The sequence below is a fragment of the Amia ocellicauda genome, chromosome 7, assembly GCF_036373705.1.
Source record: "Amia ocellicauda isolate fAmiCal2 chromosome 7, fAmiCal2.hap1, whole genome shotgun sequence".
In the NCBI taxonomy this organism is placed as follows: domain Eukaryota; kingdom Metazoa; phylum Chordata; class Actinopteri; order Amiiformes; family Amiidae; genus Amia; species Amia ocellicauda.
Window position 1 is genome coordinate 13,699,468 of NC_089856.1, and position 20,000 is coordinate 13,719,467.

The 20,000-nt window shown below is 51.0% G+C and overlaps 1 protein-coding gene across 1 annotated transcript in view; it reads left to right on the forward strand.

Annotated features, from left to right (window-relative positions):
* Positions 1-20,000, forward strand: part of kmt2d (lysine (K)-specific methyltransferase 2D) — a 52,047-nt gene that overhangs the window by 22,166 nt on the left and 9,881 nt on the right. Inside the window, 13 exon segments of the mRNA XM_066708551.1 lie at positions 2,455-4,164; positions 4,748-4,918; positions 5,585-5,721; positions 5,865-7,075; positions 7,078-7,893; positions 8,305-8,428; positions 9,699-9,786; positions 10,070-10,136; positions 13,663-13,895; positions 14,022-17,708; positions 18,173-18,319; positions 19,264-19,428; positions 19,600-19,756. Coding sequence (XP_066564648.1) covers positions 2,455-4,164; positions 4,748-4,918; positions 5,585-5,721; positions 5,865-7,075; positions 7,078-7,893; positions 8,305-8,428; positions 9,699-9,786; positions 10,070-10,136; positions 13,663-13,895; positions 14,022-17,708; positions 18,173-18,319; positions 19,264-19,428; positions 19,600-19,756 — 8,713 coding nt within the window.

Consider the following 20,000-nt stretch of genomic DNA (forward strand, 5'->3'; position numbering starts at 1 on the left):
ACAGATTTTCTATGGGATTAAGGTCTGGAGACTGGCTAGGCCACTCCAGGACCTTAATGTGCTTCTTCTTGAGCCACTCCTTTGTTGCCTTGGCTGTGTGTTTTGGGTCATTGTCATGCTGGAATACCCATCCACGACCCATTTTCAATGCCCTGACTGAGGGAAGGAGGTTCTCACCCAAGATTTGACGGTACATGGCCCCATCCATCGTCTCTTTGATGCGGTGCAGTTGTCCTGTCCCCTTAGCAGAAAAACACCCCCAGAGCATGTTTCCACCTCCATGTTTGACGGTGGGGGATGGTGTTCTTGGGGTCATTCCTCCTCCTCCAAACACGGCGAGTTGAGTTGATGCCAAAGAGCTTGATTTTTGTCTCATCTGACCACAACCCTTTCATCCAGTTCTCCTCTGAATCATTCAGATGTTCATTGGCAAACTTCAGACGGGCCTGTACATGTGCTTTCTTGAGCAGGGGGACCTTGCGGGTGCTGCAGGATTTCAGTCCTTCACGGCGTAGTGTGTTACCAATTGTTTTCTTGGTGACTATGGTCCCAGCTGCCTTGAGATCATTAACAAGATCCTCCCGTGTAGTTCTGGGCTGATTCCTCACCGTTCTCATGATCATTGAAACTCCACGAGGTGAGATCTTGCATGGAGCCCCAGACTGAGGGAGACTGACAGTTATTTTGTGTTTCTTCCATTTCTGAATAATCGCACCAGCTGTTGTCACCTTCTCACCAAGCTGCTTGGCGATGGTCTTGTAGCCCATTCCAGCCTTGTGTAGGTCTACAGTCTTGTCCCTGACATCCTTGGACAGCTCTTTGGTCTTGGCCATGGTGGAGAGTTTGGAATGTGATTGATTGCTTCTGTGGACAGGTGTCTTTTATACAGGTAACGAGCTGAGATTAGGAGCACTCCCTTTAAGAGAGTGCTCCTATTCTCAGCTCGTTACCTGTATAAAAGACACCTGGGAGCCAGAAATCTTGCTGATTGATAGGGGATCAAATACTTATTTCCCTCATTAACATGCAAATCAATTTTATAACTTTTTTGAAATGAGTTTTTCTGGATTATTTTGTTGTTATTCTGTCTCTCACTGTTAAAATACACCTACCATTAAAATTATAGACTGATCATTTCTTTGTCAGTAGGCAAACGTACAAAATCAGCAGGGGATCAAATACTTTTTTCCCTCACTGTAATGAGTATTTTGTCTCAATGCAAATTTTGTGCATATAACATTTTATATCCCACGAAAGGCCAACTGATTTCTTGCTTAGCAATTTTGTGGATGAAAAGTAAAATTTACTTTGCCTTTCATGAACTGAATGAACACCCTGAATATGCATTATGTCTACAACATGATATAAGGATAAATACATTTTGTGCACCAGTCAACTTGTTGCCAGCCCTACACCTACTACAAAATTAGAATTCATGATCAAACTGGTGACTGATCAACACATTGATCCAGAGACCTCGGTTTGCCACGTGATCAAGATTGAATTCCGAAAGAAAGTTAGAAACTTGCCGATCAGGACAGGCAGATGAGAGCTATAACACTTGCAAATCAAATACAATAAATGATTAATAATGAATATGTGATGTGTAGAAAATTGTGTTTCACCAATCAACATGATTATAAATCTTTCACAATTACAAATTTTATTCTGAAGCTCATCTTGTCGGTTACATTATATTCTGTACAGCCTACCGCATAATCTGTGGGTCTGGCACTTGGAGAATAAATTATTTATTGTTTATTAATTTTGAGGAGTTTACAGCTGCAACGCCATATATGCAGTTAATTAAAATATTTAGTAACATATAAGAATGGATATGTGGGATATTGCAATATTGCAATTTGTATGTGTGTAGGTTCTGTAACATGTCATTATCGGTATATGTTGATTTACATCCATACAACACCATACAAACTCCCCCTCGGCACCCTGCCTTCTGTCCCGTATTTGGATGATAGAAAGTTCGCAACCCTATGTGTACCATAGAAAACAGGTTTCCTTTTCTGTGTTCGTTTTCTGTAGATTCTCATGTGGTAAATGCGACACTGGCCCCTATGCCCACGTTAACGTTACGTGCAAGTAGGTTGGCAGACACCTTGGCGAATGTATGCGTACGACACCCGTGCATGTATGCAGAGATGCAGAAGCATAAATCACCCTTGAGCCTTGGGAATTTAAAGGCACAGCTGAGCCATGTGAGAAGGCGGGGGGAATAATCATACATCTAACTGTAATTTATTTCTTGGCAAAATGCCCTTATCCAGTACTTATCCAATAATGTTGTACTATTCATCTGCACCGTAATGTTTACCAGCAGTACAGTGCAGTTTGAGAGTATCATTTTCACAGACTGCACTAAAGGTCTGCTCTTAAGGTGTTTCTGTCTCTGTCCTGACACTGTCCACTGTCCTCTGCCCCCCTCATCACACACAGCAGGCAGAGAGCCAGGTGTGCCGGCCAGTGAAGACGGAGTGTGTCCGGGTCAAAGGGGAGCGGCCCAGCCTGCACCTGCAGATCCCCCCTCCCCCTTCGGGCTCTCTGTCCACCCCGTCCCAGCCCAGCTCGGCTGAAAGCCCCTTCCCGTTCCCCCCTGACCCCGGTGCCACTGCGGCCTTCTTCCCCTCAGAGGGGCCGCTCAAGACGCCGGGCTCAGTGGACACCCGCGTGGACCCCTTTGCCAAGCTGTCTCCCCACCCCCATGCTCACCCCCACCCCTATAGCAGCCCCTCCACCCCCTACTCTCAACCAGTTTCGAGCCCTCTGCAGAACCCCAACTCTGGTTACCCCCCTGCCGCCCCCCTCCAGGGCCGCCCTCCCAGCCTGGGCTCTCTCGATATGCAGCCTACCACTCCTGGGACCCCTCGCCGGCCCCAGCACATGGACCCCTTCCTGAGGCCCCCCCAGCAGCAGCAGTTGCTCCAGGGGCCCCAGGATCCGCTGGCCCCCCCGGAGAGCCCTCGGCCCAGGCCAGGTGGCCCTGGGGACTCCCCCATGCTGTCCCCCCCGCCCTCCTCACATTTTGTGGACCCCTTCCGGACCCAGCAGGTGCCGCCACGGCAGGACTTTGGGGCAGTCCCCTCCCCTGTGCCCTCGCCCTCCCCTGCCGGGCTAGTGCAGCAGAGGGCAGATTTTATGGGTGTTCCCTCCCCCCTCTCCTCCGCCATTCGCCAGGACTTCGGCATGGGCTCCCCATCAGCCACTCCCATGGGGCTGACAGAGGCAGGGGAGGGAAAGTGTGTGGGAGGGCTGTTCAAAGCACCCATGACACCCCGGTCCCTCCAGGGCGAGTCTGTGAACCCCTCTCCAGGCTGCTACTCGCTCAGTGCCCCCCCCCACCCCTCCGCATCCCCCAGCCATCATTCCGAGAACTACCGCCAATCCCCCTCTGCCCCCTTCTCCGACCCTTATGCCCAGCCCCCCCTCACCCCCCGGCCCCAGCCTGGTGACAGCTGCTCCCCACTCTCCCAGCGCCCTCCCCCTCCTGACCCATACTCCCGTGTTCCAGCCAGCCCGCAGTCCCAGGGCAGCTCCCAGTCACCCCTGACCCCTGGCGCCCTGTCAAATGATGGCTTCTCTGTGCCCTCCCCTGCCACGCCCCGCTTCCAGTCCCCTGATCCCTACTCCCGCCCGCCCTCGCGCCCCCAGTCCCGGGACCCCTTTGCCCCTATGCACAAGCCCCCTCGCCCCCCCTCTGCCACCTCTGAGGGCACACCAGCCTACAGGGGCTCCCCACATCACAGCCAGCAGCAGCAGCCCCCGCCCCCTCCCCCTCCTCCCCCCTCATCAATAGGGGACCCCCTGTCAGGCAAACCCTCTGGACCACCTCCCTTTAGCCGCAGCCCCAACATGGGTCTCTTCCAGGGCCCCCAGACCCGGCTGCCTTTTGTGGAGTCTGTCCCCCAGCAGCCCCCTGCCCAGCTCCCGGCCCCTCAGCCTCACCCCCTGAACACCACCAACTTCCCACGGCAGCAGCCACCACCAGTGACCCCCGAGGGATTTAGCATGCGGCGCCCAGAGGCCCTGGCAGAGAGGCGGGATGATGTGCCCATCCCCCCGGCACCACCCCTTCCAGCCCCACAGGAGCTGCCCGATCTCTCATTGGGCCAGGACATCAACCAATCTGAGTTGGATAAGCACAGACAGGTAATTGATTCAGTGAGAGCTCGTAGCTGGATCTCATGAGGGCCAATCAATTATTTGTTATATTGCCCTTCACATGCTTGCCCCAGAGCACCTCACAGATTCATTTAATGTAAGACTGATTTAATACACAACGTAAAAGTTAATTACTCGGCACAGAGCAGAGAAACACCCAAACTCCCTCAGGGTGACTGTTCTATAATCTCTAGGGGTCCATGACTGCCTCCTCTCTAGGCAGTGTAACAGAAATAGGTGGGTTTAAGGGGCCTGTCTTTGCAGGAAATGGTCACTGCAAACAGACATGTGATCTTGTCCTTTTTCTTCTCTGTAAAGCCTTACACTACTAATTTGATTAGTTGGGGCCTGCTAATACGGTTGTATTTGTTTCTATAAATGCCAACTGTGTTGATTTTCTGTAAGTGTTAGTTTAGAGTTAAGGTTTATTAGTTGGGGGTTAGGTATCGCATGACTGAAATGCACTGCAAACCAGGCGACTCACCAGCACTTGTTGTAGGAGTTGAGCGCTGGTGTCCTGGCTGGTGGAGTGCCAGGTCCGTCTGACCCGCTGTGCTCTGCCATCCTGCAGAAGCAGAGGCTGCGAGAGCTGCTGATCCGGCAGCAGATGCAGAGGAACTCCCTGCGGCAGGAGAAAGAGGCTGCCGCTGCCAACAGTGCTGCCCCCAGCTGGCCTGGCGAGACAACCCCCTACCAGCAGGACAAGACCCAACGAGCGCCCCCTCCGTACCCCTCAGCCCAGGTACAACCACCCCCTTATACCACAGCACGAATTTTAATTGTTTTTAAAGAATTAGTTGATTTTAAAGGCACTTGTTTTGTTTTGGTATTTGGTTGGTTTTGTTCTGTTTTTTCTTTTGTCAAATACATTGGCTGTTTGGTTTTTAATTATAAATGCATCACTGTTTTGTTTTTGTTTTTTATTTTATGGTTTTATTTGTTTTATGATTTATCTGATGCATTTTCAGTTAATTTAAATGTATTTGACTATATTGTTTAATGGTTTTATTTGGCAGTATTGCCCTTAATCACAAGTTTATTTGATTTATTGCACATGTTTATTTGAGTTCATGTATTTTGTTTAAGTTAATCACTATAAGATTTTAAGTGATTTTAGGAATTGATTTTAAAAAATGTAATCATAAGTATTAAAATTTTGAATGTTTGTTTATTATTTTGTAATGTAAAATACTTCACCTAATAAAACAGTATTTATACCACAGCACAGGGTATAGCCTGGCTCCACCCCCTGCTTCAAGGAGACAGTAGGTGACTGTTGCAGTCCTGTATATTTAACACTAAGGCTTCAGTCCTGACCCGATGTGTTTAAGCAACTGAACACTTACAAACAGGCCGTGTTTGCAGGTACTCCTGTGCCTATTCTAACTGGTGTCTCATCTCACCACAGGACCGGACCGTTGGAGGCCCAGGTGGTCCTGTCCTGGGACCGGGAAAGCTGCCCCCCACCATGGGCACGATGGATGACAAGCTGAGCCGCCCCCTCCCTCCCGGGACGCCCGTTATGTTGGATTCCAACGCCATCAGGTGCGGCCAGCCGTGTTTCTTGAATCGAATTAATTTGGTGTGAGGAGGCGCACACCGGTTGAGGGGTTTCTGGTACGTCTGGTTCTCATCTCTGCTTCGTTGGTTATAGCTGACTGAGTTTTGTTTTTCTTGTTTGTCTCCAGGACACCTGTGCCCAACAGCCCCCAGGGCTTTTACTCCAGACCCCCTTTCCCCACTCAGTGGCAGGGGCAGGCTGGTGCTCTCAGGAGATTCCCCCAGCCCACAGGGATGGAGGTGGGGGGGCCCCGACACCCACTTGCTGCCCCTCTCGGCATGCCCGTCGGAGGCATCCAGGGCATGTCCGGCCAGCGGGCGATGGTTCCAGGTGCTGGAGGGGAGCCCATGCAGGGCCCCCATGCGTCTGTGGCACCGCAGTTCATCGAGCTGCGCCACAACACCCAGCGGATGCCCTTGGGCCCCCAGTTTGTGCCCCGTGGCCCCCAGCCCCGCCCGCGCCTCTACATCCCCAACCAAGATGCTGGTGCCCCCTTCGCCCTGCCCCCCCCACCGCCTCCTTCTGCCCCATCAGAGGGAGTCAGGGAGCCTAGGCTGGGCATGCAGCCCGGGGGTCTGTCCCTCATGCTGCCCCAACATAGCACATTGCCTTCTCCACAGCCCCCGCCCCAGTTACAGCCCCCCACCACCAGCCAGCCCTCCCACCCGCTCCCACACCCCCCACTCCCGCCCCCAGAGGTTGACCCCCAGTTGACCCCTGCAGACCCTGCCCCCGCCCGCCCACCCTGCCGCCTGGATCTGCAGGAGCCCGACCTGGATGATGGCTTTGTCGCCAAAGGCCTGGGGGTGTCCGCAGGGGAGGAGGGGGCTGAGGAGGACGAGGATGACCTGGCCACCCTGGACCTGGACCCGGACAAGGGCGACGACGAGCTGGGCAACCTGGACAGCCTGGAGACCACCGACCCGCACCTGGACGACCTGCTGAAGTGTGATGAGTTCGACCTGCTGGCCTACACTGACCCTGAGCTGGACCAGGGCGACCCCAAGGACACCTTCTCCGACCAGCTGCGCCTGGTGGAGGCCGAGAGCGAGGTGCCGGGCCCTTCCTCCTCCGCGGCCCCTGCTGCAGCCGCTGTCCCGGACATCAAAGTGGAGCCCAAAGCGGGGCCTCCTGACCCAATCACTGCCGCCCCCCCACTCCCATCCTCGGACCAGCCTCCCCTGCCCAGCCTCAAGCTGGAGGATGCAGGCTTAGCAGCCGGGCTCGGGGGTGGCTCACAGACCACACCCTGCCGCTTCGAGGGAGAGCCCCGCCCCCCCAGCAGCAGCAGCAGCAGCAGCAGCAGCAGCAGCAGCAGCAGCAGCAGCTCCACCACCAAACGGCCCCCCCCACGGTGAAGGATGAGATGGGGGAGGCAGTGTCCATGCTGCTGGGCCCTAGTGGCGTACCCACAGCTAAGCCCTCCAACACCTCCCCCCAGCAGGCTGGCCCCCCTGCCTCCCTCAACTCCGTGCGAATCGCAGGGCTGCCCTACTCCCTCCCCGGGCAGTCTGACCCCCTGCCCTTCCCCCCTGCTCACCCAGACCTGGACGAGGACCCCCTTGGACTGCCAGATGGTGGGGGCCAGCACTCGCCCGCAGTGGACCTGGACAAAGTGGAGAGCTCCCTAGAGGCCAGTGAGCTGCCCCTTCTGATCCAGGACCTGCTGGAGCACGAGAAGAAAGAGCTGCAGAAGCAGCAGCAGCAGCAGCAGCAGCAGCAGCAGCAGCTCGGCTCGCTACACCAGGGGGCGCTCAACTCGCACCTCCATCGCCTCCCACAGCCGCAGCCCCCCCAGGTGCAGCCACAGCCCCCCCAAGTGCAGCCACAGGTGCTCCTGCCACCCCAGCACCACCGCACCCCTCCCCACGGGCTGATGGGGCAGCAGTTCCAGCCCGGCATGGTGCCCAGGCCGCAACACATAATGTCACCCCCCCAGCAGCAGTCACAGCCCCCGCAGCAGAGGCTTCTGGGAGCTCCCATGGCCCCCCCGCCTCACGTCGCCATGACCTCAGCACAGGGCATGATGGGAGCTGCCCAGCCAGGGGGGCACCATCTGGTGGTCAATCCACAGCAGCAGCAGCAGCAGCAGCAGCAGCAGCAGCAGCAGCAGCTAGTCAAACAACAGTTGGCCAACAGCTTCTTCCAGGACTCAGGTAGAAAGTTCAAATTACTTTAAGGTTTATTAGTTGGGGGTTAGGTATCGCATGACTGAAATGCACTGTAAACCAGGTGACTTGTGCCAGACACCTGCACTGGTAGTAGGAGTTGAGAGCTGGTACCCTGGCTTGTGGACCCTCAGTCCTTCAGCTCCGCCACTACCCTCTTCCCCTCTTTATCTTTTTTTTCCTTTTTCTTTGTATATCTTTTGATCCTTTCTTCTCTTCTGCCATTCCTTTATGCCACTCTTCTCTCTCTCCTATCTTATTGAGGACACAGGTGATGTTTCCCACCACAGACTGTCAGTGCTTTTGCTCCCAGTCTTCCTGCTTGTGTATACGGTGAGGTTTCTGTTGAATGACTGTCTTGTACTGCCCCTGCTGACTTTTTTTTTTTTTTTTGGGCAGAGCTGGACAAGTTTGCTGCAGATGACATCATGGACCCGATTGCTAAGGCCAAGATGGTGGCGCTGAAGGGCATTAAAAGAGTGATGGCCCAGGGCAGCATCGGGGTGCCTGCGGGCATCAACAGGTACTGTACCCTGGCCTTATGCTTTCAGTAACGGTGTAATTGACCTGACTGCATGATGGGATCCACATGTGTAAGAAACCACACACACACACACACACACACACACCCACACCTCACAAACAGCAGGGTTCATACATGAGTCTGGAAAATGGCAAACTGATTTCCAGGACTTGAAAAACCATGCCTCTGTCATGAAAGTCTTGAAAAACTTAGGAATTTTACTAGTAGTACGGCAGAATGAAGAAAAAAAATTATAATCAAAAATGTATCTCAAAAGCGGGTCAGCTTAAGCGGCAACTGTAACCTTCACACTGAACACAACACACATGCTACTTCCTACAGAAAACTACCATGCCCAGAATGCATCTTCCCAGAATACAACTATTTAGCTAATGAATGTTGACTTTCATTGGCTAAATGGTTGTATTCTGGGCAGATGCATTCTGGGTATGGTAGTTTTCTGTACGCAGTCTGCTTACAAGTAACAGGCATGTAGCCGGAGTTATCGATATAAAGGGCTGAGAATAGTTGCAAATACAACTTCCGTGGGAAACTGTAGGATTTGGTAAAAGGCTGGTTTAGAATAGTTGTTAGACAAAGAAGTTGTCGATATAAATCAAATGAGACCGTAAGTGACCAGGTTTTATTTACTGAATTCAATACATATTGTATCTGTTGTTTAGGATTTTATTTGCCAATTTGTCCTGTAAATGTTTCAGAGTTTATCAAACTTTTTTTTGCCATTATTATTATTGTAGACACACAGGGTATGCCAAAACAATAATATACAATGTACTATAAAAACACTACTACAGTGTAACAACCTAATCACTATACCAAATTCAGTCCCACGCCACAGGTGAACTTTTTAAATTTAACAAATATCATTGAAAATAGATAAATATGCCAACAGATTTAATAGGACAATTCAGATTTGATAAGTTTGGGGAAATCAAATGAAAGTCTGGAAAGTCTGTAATTTTGATATTGAAAAAGTGTAAGATCCCTGCAATTGGTTGTACACATTTCTGTATGCTGTTCAAAAACAAAATTAATTTCTTCATAACAATAATATTAATGATATTACCCTAGGGGTGAATAGACTTGATAGCCTCCTATGATGGCTGGAGAAGATGGATTGATTTGATTTTATACAGTGTAAAAACTCAATCAACTAACTAAATACAAAATGTTGATTTATACAGAACCGTCCTCTCTTATCTCTGCTAAGAAATAAATCTTGACTTTTCATTCTCATTTTCCCTGGTAGGCAGCAGGTGTCTCTCCTGGCTCAGAGACTGGCAGGCACCCCCGGCTCCAGCGACCCCCAGAGCAGACTTCCCATCGGGCCTGTGAAGGTGAGCTGGAGTTGTATAAGAAATGGGGTGGGGGGGGGATTCAATTGCTCACAATAGTGGCTGCTTGTGCAGCGCATTACCAGTCGACTGCTGTGAATGTATGCACTGAAATGCTGCAGCATAAAACAGAACACCCAGAATCTTTTTATTTTATGGTGTTGTATTTAATAACTCCCTGTTGTGTAAACCATTGTTTTTGGGTCTCCAGAGCTTGTGGGTTTAAGGCAGGGGGGCAGTCAGACAGCTGGTTAATAAATCTGCTTTCTTTGAAACATTCCTACAGGAGGGGGAGACCAGTGACCCGACTCAGTCCAGACCCAACCCTCCCCAGTTTGTGCAGGGAATCATTAGTGAGTATCTCTCAACACTAATGCACAAACATGCACTACCGTGCACACACACACGTACACACACACACACACACAACACTATAATCTTTGTAATTAGGCTAAATGCACCATACATGTATACTATTTTATTTGGTAAAGTATTTTACAATACAGATAAAAACATTCAAAACTAATTTTAATACTCGTGATTTAAAATTTGTTAAAATCAATATTCTAAAGTCACTTAAATTTAAAAAAATTGATTAACGTAAACAGAATACATTAACTCAAATAAACAAGTGCATAAAACCAACTTGTGATTAAAGCAAAACTGCAAACCAACAAAAGGGTCAAATACATTGAAATTAACTGAAAATGCACCGGACAAAGCAAAAAACAAATAAAATGATAAAATAAAAAACCAAAACAGTCTGATGTATTTAAAATTAAAATCCTAACGGTCAATGTATTTGACAAATGGAAAAAACAGAACAAAACCATCCAAAAAAACCAAACTAGTGCTTTTAAAATCAACAATCTTTAAAAACAGTTAAAATTCATTTTTTAAAAACAATCTTTCTTAAAAATAGTTAAAAGATCTTGCACTCGGGCTCCTGCAGGGGGAGATGGCCGTCCCCGGAGGTGGGTCCCATCACGGGATCCTGAGCTCCCCCAGATCTTGTATTTGCCAGTTCTTAAAGGCTTCCTCCTTGCCCCTCTGATGGACCTCCAGATTGACATAGTCCCTAATTAGTACCATGCCCCTCCGCGCGATGACAATTGGGTCCAGCGCCTGCTTGTTGAATAAGCAGATGTTCCGTCCCTCCCATCTTGTATATGTATACGTTGGAGTTGCTTGCATTTATATGTTTGTTGTAGGTGAATGTTTTAATTTGGCTTTGAAGTGCACCTTTAATGACGGGCACAGCCGTAGGGGCGATCCAGGTCAAATTCAATGCTTGTATGAATTAACTGCATATTTCAATAAAGTGAAAATCCCCAAAGTGCAAAATAGCGAATGATGGTGCGTTTAGTGTTTTTAAACATTGACTAACATAACTCTTGAAAACAAGCAACCTTTACCCCGTGTTACTCTGGTGCACCAATCTTTTAAGGCCGATTTATACATTTGCGTAGGTTCACGTATGTGTGTCTGCATAGTGACGCAGAGCAGGGGTTTCTGGGTAAGCGTAGTCTGCAGAGGCTAGCACAGGTGCCGACACACGTACTCCTCCGAAATCTAAACCGCGAGTTGCGTGTCTCTGTGGTCCTGTGCGTTAAGCAAGCACTGATTGGTTGAGCAGGAGATTCTTAGATCCACGGCCAGTCGCTCAGTGCTGGGGCAACTGGTGTACAATGTCTGGTGAGCAGTTTTGCTTTAATCACGTTTGTTTTGTTGTTTTGTGCACATGTTTATTTGAAGTTAATTATTTTGTTTTTTCGTTAAATCACAAAGATTTTAAAAATTTTAAGTGATTTTAAGAATTGTATTTTAAAAAGTTTTTAATCACAAGTATTAAAAATTTGAATTGTTTTTCTTTTATGTAATGTAAAATACTACACACAATAAAACAATGTCTGGCTGTAGGCACTGCAGCAGGTCAGAGAAACGATGTGGTGACATATGAAACTATTTAAAATGAATCTCCTCATCCATGAAATGCATTTGTCCACATAATGAGTATTTTGTCCCTTGAACTGCACATTTTGTTAATATAATTCACATTTCTTTAACATAATTCACATTTTCTCCCATGAAATGACCACGTATTTCGTGCTTGGCAATTTTGGATGGAAGTTAAAATGTACTTTGCTTTCCGTAGACGGAATGAACAATTAGCATTAATGATCAAACAGGTGATGATCAAGGCATTGATCCAGAGACCTGGGTTTGCAATGTGATCAGGATTGAATTCCAAAGGAAAGATAAACTTACTGCTCAGTTACTGGGATTTTCACGCACAACCATTTCTAGGGTTTACAAAGAATGGTGTGAAAAGGGAAAAACATCCAGTATGCGGCAGTCCTGTGGGCGAAAATGCCTTGTTGATGCTAGAGGTCAGAGGAGAATGGGCCGACTGATTCAAGCTGATAGAAGAGCAACTTTGACTGACATAAGCACTCGTTACAACCGAGGTATGCAGCAAAGCATTTGTGAAGCCACAACACGTACAACCTTGAGGCGGATGGGCTACAACAGCAGAAGACCCCACCGGGTACCACTCATCTCCACTACAAATAGGAAAAAGAGGCTACAATTGGACAGTTGAAGACTGGAAAAATGTGGCCTGGTCTGATGAGTCTCGATTTCTGTTGAGACATTCAGATGGTAGAGTCAGAATTTGGCGTAAACAGAATGAGAACATGGATCCATCATGGCTTGTTACCACTGTGCAGGCTAGTGGTGGTGGTGTAATGGTGTGGGGGAAGTTTTCTTGGCACACTTTAGGCCCCTTAGTGCCAATTGGGCATCGTTTAAATGCCACGGCCTACCTGAGCATTGTTTCTGACCATGTCCATCCCTTTATGACCACCATGTACCCATCCTCTGATGGCTACTTCCAGCAGGATAATGCACCATGTCACAAAGGTCAAATCATTTCAAATTGGTTTCTTGAACATGACAATGAGTTCACTGTACTAAACTGGCCCCCACAGTCACCAGATCTCAACCCAATAGAGCATCTTTGGGATGTGGTGGAACGGGAGCTTCGTGCCCTGGATGTGCATCCCACAAATCTCCATCAACTGCAAGATGCTATCCTATCAATATGGCCAAAATTTCTAAAGAATGCTTTCAGCACCTTGTTGAATCAATGCCACGTAGAATTAAGGCAGTTCTGAAGGCGAAAGGGGGTCAAACACAGTATTAGTATGGTGTTCCTAATAATCCTTTAGGTGAGTGTAGTAGCAAACACACACACACACACACACACACACATATATATTTTTCTGGATTTAGCAGTCTCTCACTGTTAAAATACACCTACCATTAAAATTTATAGACTGATCATTTCTTTGTCAGTGGGCAAACGTACAAAATCAGCAGGGGATCAAATACTTTTATCCCTCACTGTATGCATGTATGTATGTGTGTGTGTGTGTGTGTGTGTGTGTGTGTATATATATATATATATATATATATATATATATATATATATATATATACACACACAAAATAATAATTTAGTAATGTATAAGAACGGATATGCAGGGTAAATTCACGTATGTATGTTCTAGTATTAAGTCTCTAGCCAACTTTAGCAAGACAGTATAGATCTGCACATACAGGATGCAATTTGTGTGTGTGTGTAGTTCCTGTAACATGTCATTAACAGTATGTGTTTACAGCCATACAATCCTAGGTGGACCATAGAAAATGTTTCGTTTTCTGTAGATTGCAATGTGTTAATGCGACACTGCCCCCTATCCATGCATCAACATTACGTGCAAGTATGTTGGCAGACACCTATGTGACCGCCCGGATGTGCCACTGAGTGACCGCTGTCCCTTGCTCTGCTACCCTCCCCTCCCCTCCCCCTGCCAGACGATGCAGAGCAGCACCAGTACGAGGAGTGGCTCCTGCACACCCAGCAGCTCCTGCAGATGCAGCTGAAGTTCCTGGAGGAGCAGATTGGTGTGCACCGTAAGTCCCGCAAGGCCCTCTGTGCCAAACAGCGCACCGCCAAGAAGGCTGGCCGTGAGTTCCCCGAAGCCGACGCCGAGAAGCTAAAACTGGTCACAGAGCAGCAGAGCAAGATCCAGAAGCAGCTGGACCAGGTAAGTGGAACCCCCAATCCCCACCCCTAACTCTGCCAGGCCTGACTGAGGCCCTGCCCATCTTTTTTTGCATTTAGTACAGTGTGGTGTTCTTTCTGACTGTGTGTGTGTGTGTGTGTGTTGCAGGTGCGGAAGCAGCAGAAGGAGCACACTAATCTAATGGCGGAGTATCGCAACAAGCAACAGCAGCACCAGCAAGGCGCTGGGCTGCTGGCCCCTGGCCCTTCCACGCAGGGGCCCCGGCTCCTCTCCAAGCTCATGCCCGGTGCCACTGGCACCCAGCAGGTGGCGCCCATGCTGGGGCAGCAGCCGGTGCGAATGCCTGCTATGGGAATGGCTGTCGGTGTGCAGCAGGGACAGCCCTTCCTCAGTGGTGGACAGACACCACATCCTGCGGGCTTGGCTCCTGGCTCCTCGGCAGGGTACTTTCCCCCGGGCACTGGGGCTCCAGGCTCAGAAGCCCGGCTACTGCAGGAGCGACAGATGCAGCTGCAGCACAGGATGCAGCTAGTGCAGAAGATGCAGCAAGGCATGATGGGACAGCCACCCTTGGGACAGCCACCCTTGCCCCAGCCACCGCAGCAGCCTGGTGTTCTGGGTCAACAGCCACAGCAAGGCATGATAGGAAACCCCATGATGGCACAGCAGCAGCTACCCGGACAACAAGGCATGATGGGAGCCCAGCAACCCGTGCCCAACCAAGCAGGCATGATGGGTAACCAGCCCATGCAGATACAGAGCCTGCAGGGCCAGGGCCAAACACCTCAGGGTATGATGGGAAACCAGCAGCTGGCCCAGGTGCAGCAGAGTGTCCTCGGAGGGCAAGGCATGATGGTAAACCAGCAAGGGATTATGGGAGGCCAGCAGGTTTTGCTGCAGCAGCAGAGGCCCCAGGGGTTAATAGGGCAGCCAGGTCTCCAGAGACCAATGGGGCCCCAGCAGCAGCCTCTCCGAGGGCCACCGACTCTGGGGGCACAGCTCACTGCCCAGCAGCAGAATGCCCTGGCACAGCGCATGCTCCTCTCCCAGCAGCAACAGAATGTCAATAAGAACCTTTCTCAGCTGCAGCAACAGCAACTGCAACAGCAACAACTGCAACAGCAGCAGCAACATCTACAACAGCAGCAAGGGTTCCTGAACCAGACCAGCCAGCAGCAGGACCCAGGAGTGCAGCTGCAGCCGGCTCCCACCCAGCCTGGTTGTGTTGAACCCCAGGGGCTGCATGGGCCCTCCCCTCCTGCTGGAGCGACACAGGAGGGGCCACAGCAACCGAGCACACCAGAGGGCCTGCAGGTGGCGGTGCCGGGCCTGTCTCAGGAGCCTCAGAGCTCTGCTCCCAAGGAGCCTGGCCTGCTTAGCCCGAGACCTCAGCCGGTTCCCCCCACTCCCATCCACCTGCAGCGGTCGGGCTCTGTAGGTGACCAGCAGGGGGTGTTGCAGCAGCATCAGCCCCATGTCTTCATGGGTCAGCAGCAACAACAAACACAGCAGCAAATCCAACCGCAACAGCAGCAGCAAATGCAACAGCAGCAAACACAGCAACAAATTCAACAATTACAACAACAACAAATACAGCAACAACAAATACAACAGCAGCAGCAGCAAATACAACAACAAATACAACAGCAACAAATACAGCAGCCACCAAAGCCATCACCCACTCCAGGGCCTCCACAGCACAGCTACCTAGCCAACCAGCCGGCAGGTATGCTGTCCCACACACAGCAGCAGCTAGCCCTACAGAGGCAGAGCTCCCTGGGTGGAGATAAGCCTGGCCTGGTCACAGTGAAGCAGGAAGGACAGCAGCCACAGATGTGCTACATGAGCCAACAGAATGCTGGACAGCAACAGCAGCAAGGCATGATGGGGCAGAATGTAGGACAGCAACAGCAGCAAGGCATGATGGGGCAGAATGTGGGACAGCAACAAGGCATGATGGGGCAGAATGTGGGACAGCAACAGCAGCAAGGCATGATGGGGCAGAATGTGGGACAGCAACAACAGCAAGGCATGATGGGGCAGAATGTGGGACAGCAACTGCAAGGCATGGTGGGGCAGCAGGGGCTGGGTATAATGGGGCCACAGCAGCAGCAGGGAATGATGGGACCAGGGCAGCAGCAGCAAATCATGGTGGGACAGCAGCAGGTTATGCTCAATCAGGGTCACCCCAGCCAGCCTCAGCAAGGGATGATGGGCCATCCCACTCAGCAGCAAGCTCTCCTGGCCCAGCAGAAGCAGGCCATGATGGGGCAGATAGCCATGGGGCAGCAGCAGCAGATGCTGAGGGGCCCAGCTGGAATGATGGGCCAGAGACCGTCCATGGGGCAGGTCCGCCCCTCCCTCAACCTGCAGGGCTTCATCGCCCAGAACCCTCAACTTCGCCATCTAACCCCCCAACAAATCCAGGCCCTCCTGGCCCAGCGCCAGCTACAGCAGCAGGGGCAGTTGCTCAGGATGCCTGCGGGGCAGGGGCAGCAGGGTCCTCCTGGAGGTCAACGGATGCAGAGTCTCCTAGCACAGCAGCAGCAGTTCAACCAGGCACCAATGGGGCAGCAGGCAATGCAGCAGGGGTCAGGGGCCCCACCTCAGCAGCCGGGGATAGTGTCATCTCCCCAGCAGCAGCTGCAGGGGGGGCTCATGGTACAGTCACCAATGCTACAGCAGCAGGGTGTGGTGCAGCAGCTCCAGCCCCAGCAGCATGGACTCTCTGTGCAGCAGCAGCAGCAGGCTATGATGGCACAGCAGCTGCAGCAGCAGCAGCAGCAGCAACAACAGCAGCACGTGGCACGGAGCCAGACGCCCATACAGCAGGGCATGATGGGGCAGGTGTGTGTGACCCCGCAGGGTCGCCTTACCAGGCCCATGTCTCCTCGCCAGCCCATGTGCCAAAACTCCCCTGGGGAGCCCCTGTCTGTGCAGCAGCAGAGACATGTCTTGGCATCCCCCATGGGCCCCCAGCCAGCCAGTCTACGCCAGGCCTCACCCACCCAAGCCCTGCAGCAGCATCAGATGCTACAGAAACAGCAGCAGCAGCAGCAACAGCCCCAAACCCCAGCAGCCTCAAGCCCCTTCCAGGCCCCACTCACCCCGGCCGGCTCCCCAGCTGGCCCACTGCGCCCTGGTTCCTCAGAGTCCACACCCCTCACTGGTGCTTCCCAGTCTCAGGAGCCCACTGCCAGCCCTGCCCAGGTGGCCAAGCAGGAGCCAGGTACAGGTACAGGTACCCCTCCTGCAGCCAGCGTGGCTGATCGAGTCCCTGGGCAGAGTAGCACCTTGAGCCAGGTCGTGGAGACCAAGCTGCCCACCGATGCCAACGGCCCCCTGGAGCAGCCAAGACTAAAGCCAGAACCTCAGTCCCTGGCTGGCGAGCCTCAGGCCAATGGGCCGGCTCCCCTGCCCACGGACACACGTCAGCAACCGGGGGTCGACCCCAGGACAGAGAGCCCCGCCCCTCCAGCTGTGGCTGCCCCCTTGAGCTCAGTCTCCCAGTACAGCGTCACCCTGCAGAACATCAAGCAGGAGCCCCGCGAGGAGCAGTGTGATGGGGCACAGGGTGCAGCCGCCGAGGGCAGGGCTATCAAGAGGGAGGCCAATGGGGAGCCGGTGGGGCTGCACTCGGCCAACACGCTGGGTACCCCTGGCCCCAGGACCGAGACCGGACAGCAGCTCCTGCAGAAGCTCCTGCGCACCAAGACCCTGCAGCTGGCAGCACAACGGCCTGCGGACGGCATCCATAGTGAGATTAATGGCCACATCAACAGCAAGCTGGCCCTGCTGGAGCAGAAGCTGCAGGGCACGCCACGCAACATGGAGGTGAGAGTCCCCACACGCCCTGCTCCCACTTCACACCGACCCAAATGGGGAGAGGGAGAGAAAAGGGGCGGGTAAGGGGAGTTGGTATTGTGAGAAGAGGGGTGGGTATGGAGATGGCAGGAGAAATAGAGAGAGAGAGAGAGAGAGAGAGAGAGAGTGAGTGATAATATCCAGAATAATGCCAGTAATGGCCTTAAGACGCACATGCAAGACACTCTTGTCAAAATATAAACTGGTTCAGATATTTTGCTGTCTGATTTTTGTAATAGTTGTTTGTTTTCCTTTAAATGTGCAAAAGTGATGCATGACTCCATATAAATCTTTTGCAGATGGCATTTAGAATATGACCAAGAATGAGAATGAGAAAATGAGCAGCGTCTACCTATCTTGGTGCCAGATGTCTGTCTCCCTTTCACTCTGCTGGCCACTAATGAGTGACCGTATGATTAATCCCCTCTCCCCAGGACCTGCAAACCATCTCCAAGAAGACCCCTGCAGCCAAGCCAAAGCGGGCGCCCAAGTCTGGCGAGAGGGTGGCCAACTCCAGGAAGAAGACTAAGAAGGAGGAAGCAGGCAAGAGCACAGAGGCGCTGATGAAGCAACTGAAACAGGTGAGCAGGGGAGAGCTGGAGAGAGAGAAGTGGAAAGACTGGGATAAGAGAGGGGTCCAGGGCTGGGCACCACTGCCTTACACCATCTGTGCCACAGTGAATGAGGTTGGCCTGGAAATCCGATTTCATGAAATCTGAATGTGTGAAATCGTGAAGCAATTGCACGCTATGTAAAGGGTGTTTGGGAGCAAGACTACGTGGTCAAGTTTGGAGTTTTGAAAGAGAGAAGCAAGAAAGAAGAGTGTAAATACTATCTGTATAGGCATATTTAGTTATGAGCCATGATGTACATTGTGGCAAAAATAACTTTTCTGAAGTCTATGCAAGTGTACACCTCCATATTTGTTGCAGAAATTAATGAAAGCAATACTAGTTTCACTAATAAACTAGCACAGATTGAATGTTGCATTTAAATAGAAATATTAACATAAAGCAAAAATGATTGTTATAAATGACAATGCGCTTTTTTTCCTAAATTGGTACACTGCACAGTCAAACCACATAGATTTAATATCTAATGAATGGCTTTTGCCAGTTTACCACAGTTTTATGGGAAAACTTGCTTTGTTGGCTCTCTTTTACTGTCCAACTTTGTCCATCTGCTGTTCAAGCTTCCCAGTGACAACGTAGATGTCATGTGACTCCTTCTTGCTTTCTGATTGTATACTTTTTCTGGTCGATTTCATGCAAATTAATCAAAACGGGACTCTGCTCTATTGCTTGAAATCGGATTTCTTGCGATTTCACTGTGAAATGTCGAGGAAATCCTTGGCTGCATTCTGATTTCATGAAATCGGATTTCATGGAAATTTCATATTGTATTGTGGCCTTTAAGGGATGATAATGGTAACAATGACAATACACCTTTATGTATTGGGGAGTCGCAGGAATCTGTGCCATATGACATTGTGCTGTGTGGCATTGTGCCCTGCATTGTGTTACAGGAGCTGTCCCTCCTGCCACTCATGGAGCCGTCCATTGCTGCCAACCTGGACCTGTTTGCCCCCTTTGGCAGTAGCCCGACCAACGGGAAGGCCCAGCTCAAGGGCTCTTTTGGGAACGCGGTTCTGGACAACATTCCCGACTACTACTCCCAGCTGCTTACCAAGGTAACTCTCCCAACCCCCCTCTGCCTGTCCTTGAACGTTAGGATATCATTCCTCCATTTCATTTTAGTTGTCATGATATCTTGGTGTTGGGTAGAGGGAAGCTTTGAACTGGTTTCCTGTGTTGATTTTTATTTTGTAAATGTTTTATTCCCACCTCCTCCTTCCTCACAGAACAACATGAGCAACCCCCCCACACCGCCCTCCTCGCTGCCCCCCACCCCTCCCCCCTCGGTGCAGCACAAGCTTCCAAATGGAGTGACTGCCGTGGAGGAGCTGTCCGACAGGCAGAAGGAAGCGGGTGCCCCCCAGGAGTCCGAGGAGCCAAAGGGTGAGTGCCCCCCTGGACTTTTGACATCAGCTTCAGTAGCAGAGCCCAGAGAAGTGTTTCCTCTTAGAGCAGTCTGTGGTCCTATAGGCTTGTGGTCCTCTCTTCAGTGCCCAGTGCTTGAGATTTATTACTGTGGGCTGCTGGGACTGTGAGGTGGCTTGTGAAGGGCTCTGTACTAAATTTAAAAGTGATGCGATTGGTTTGATTGAGCTGTTTACAAATACTCTTGACCTGGTGGTGGAGT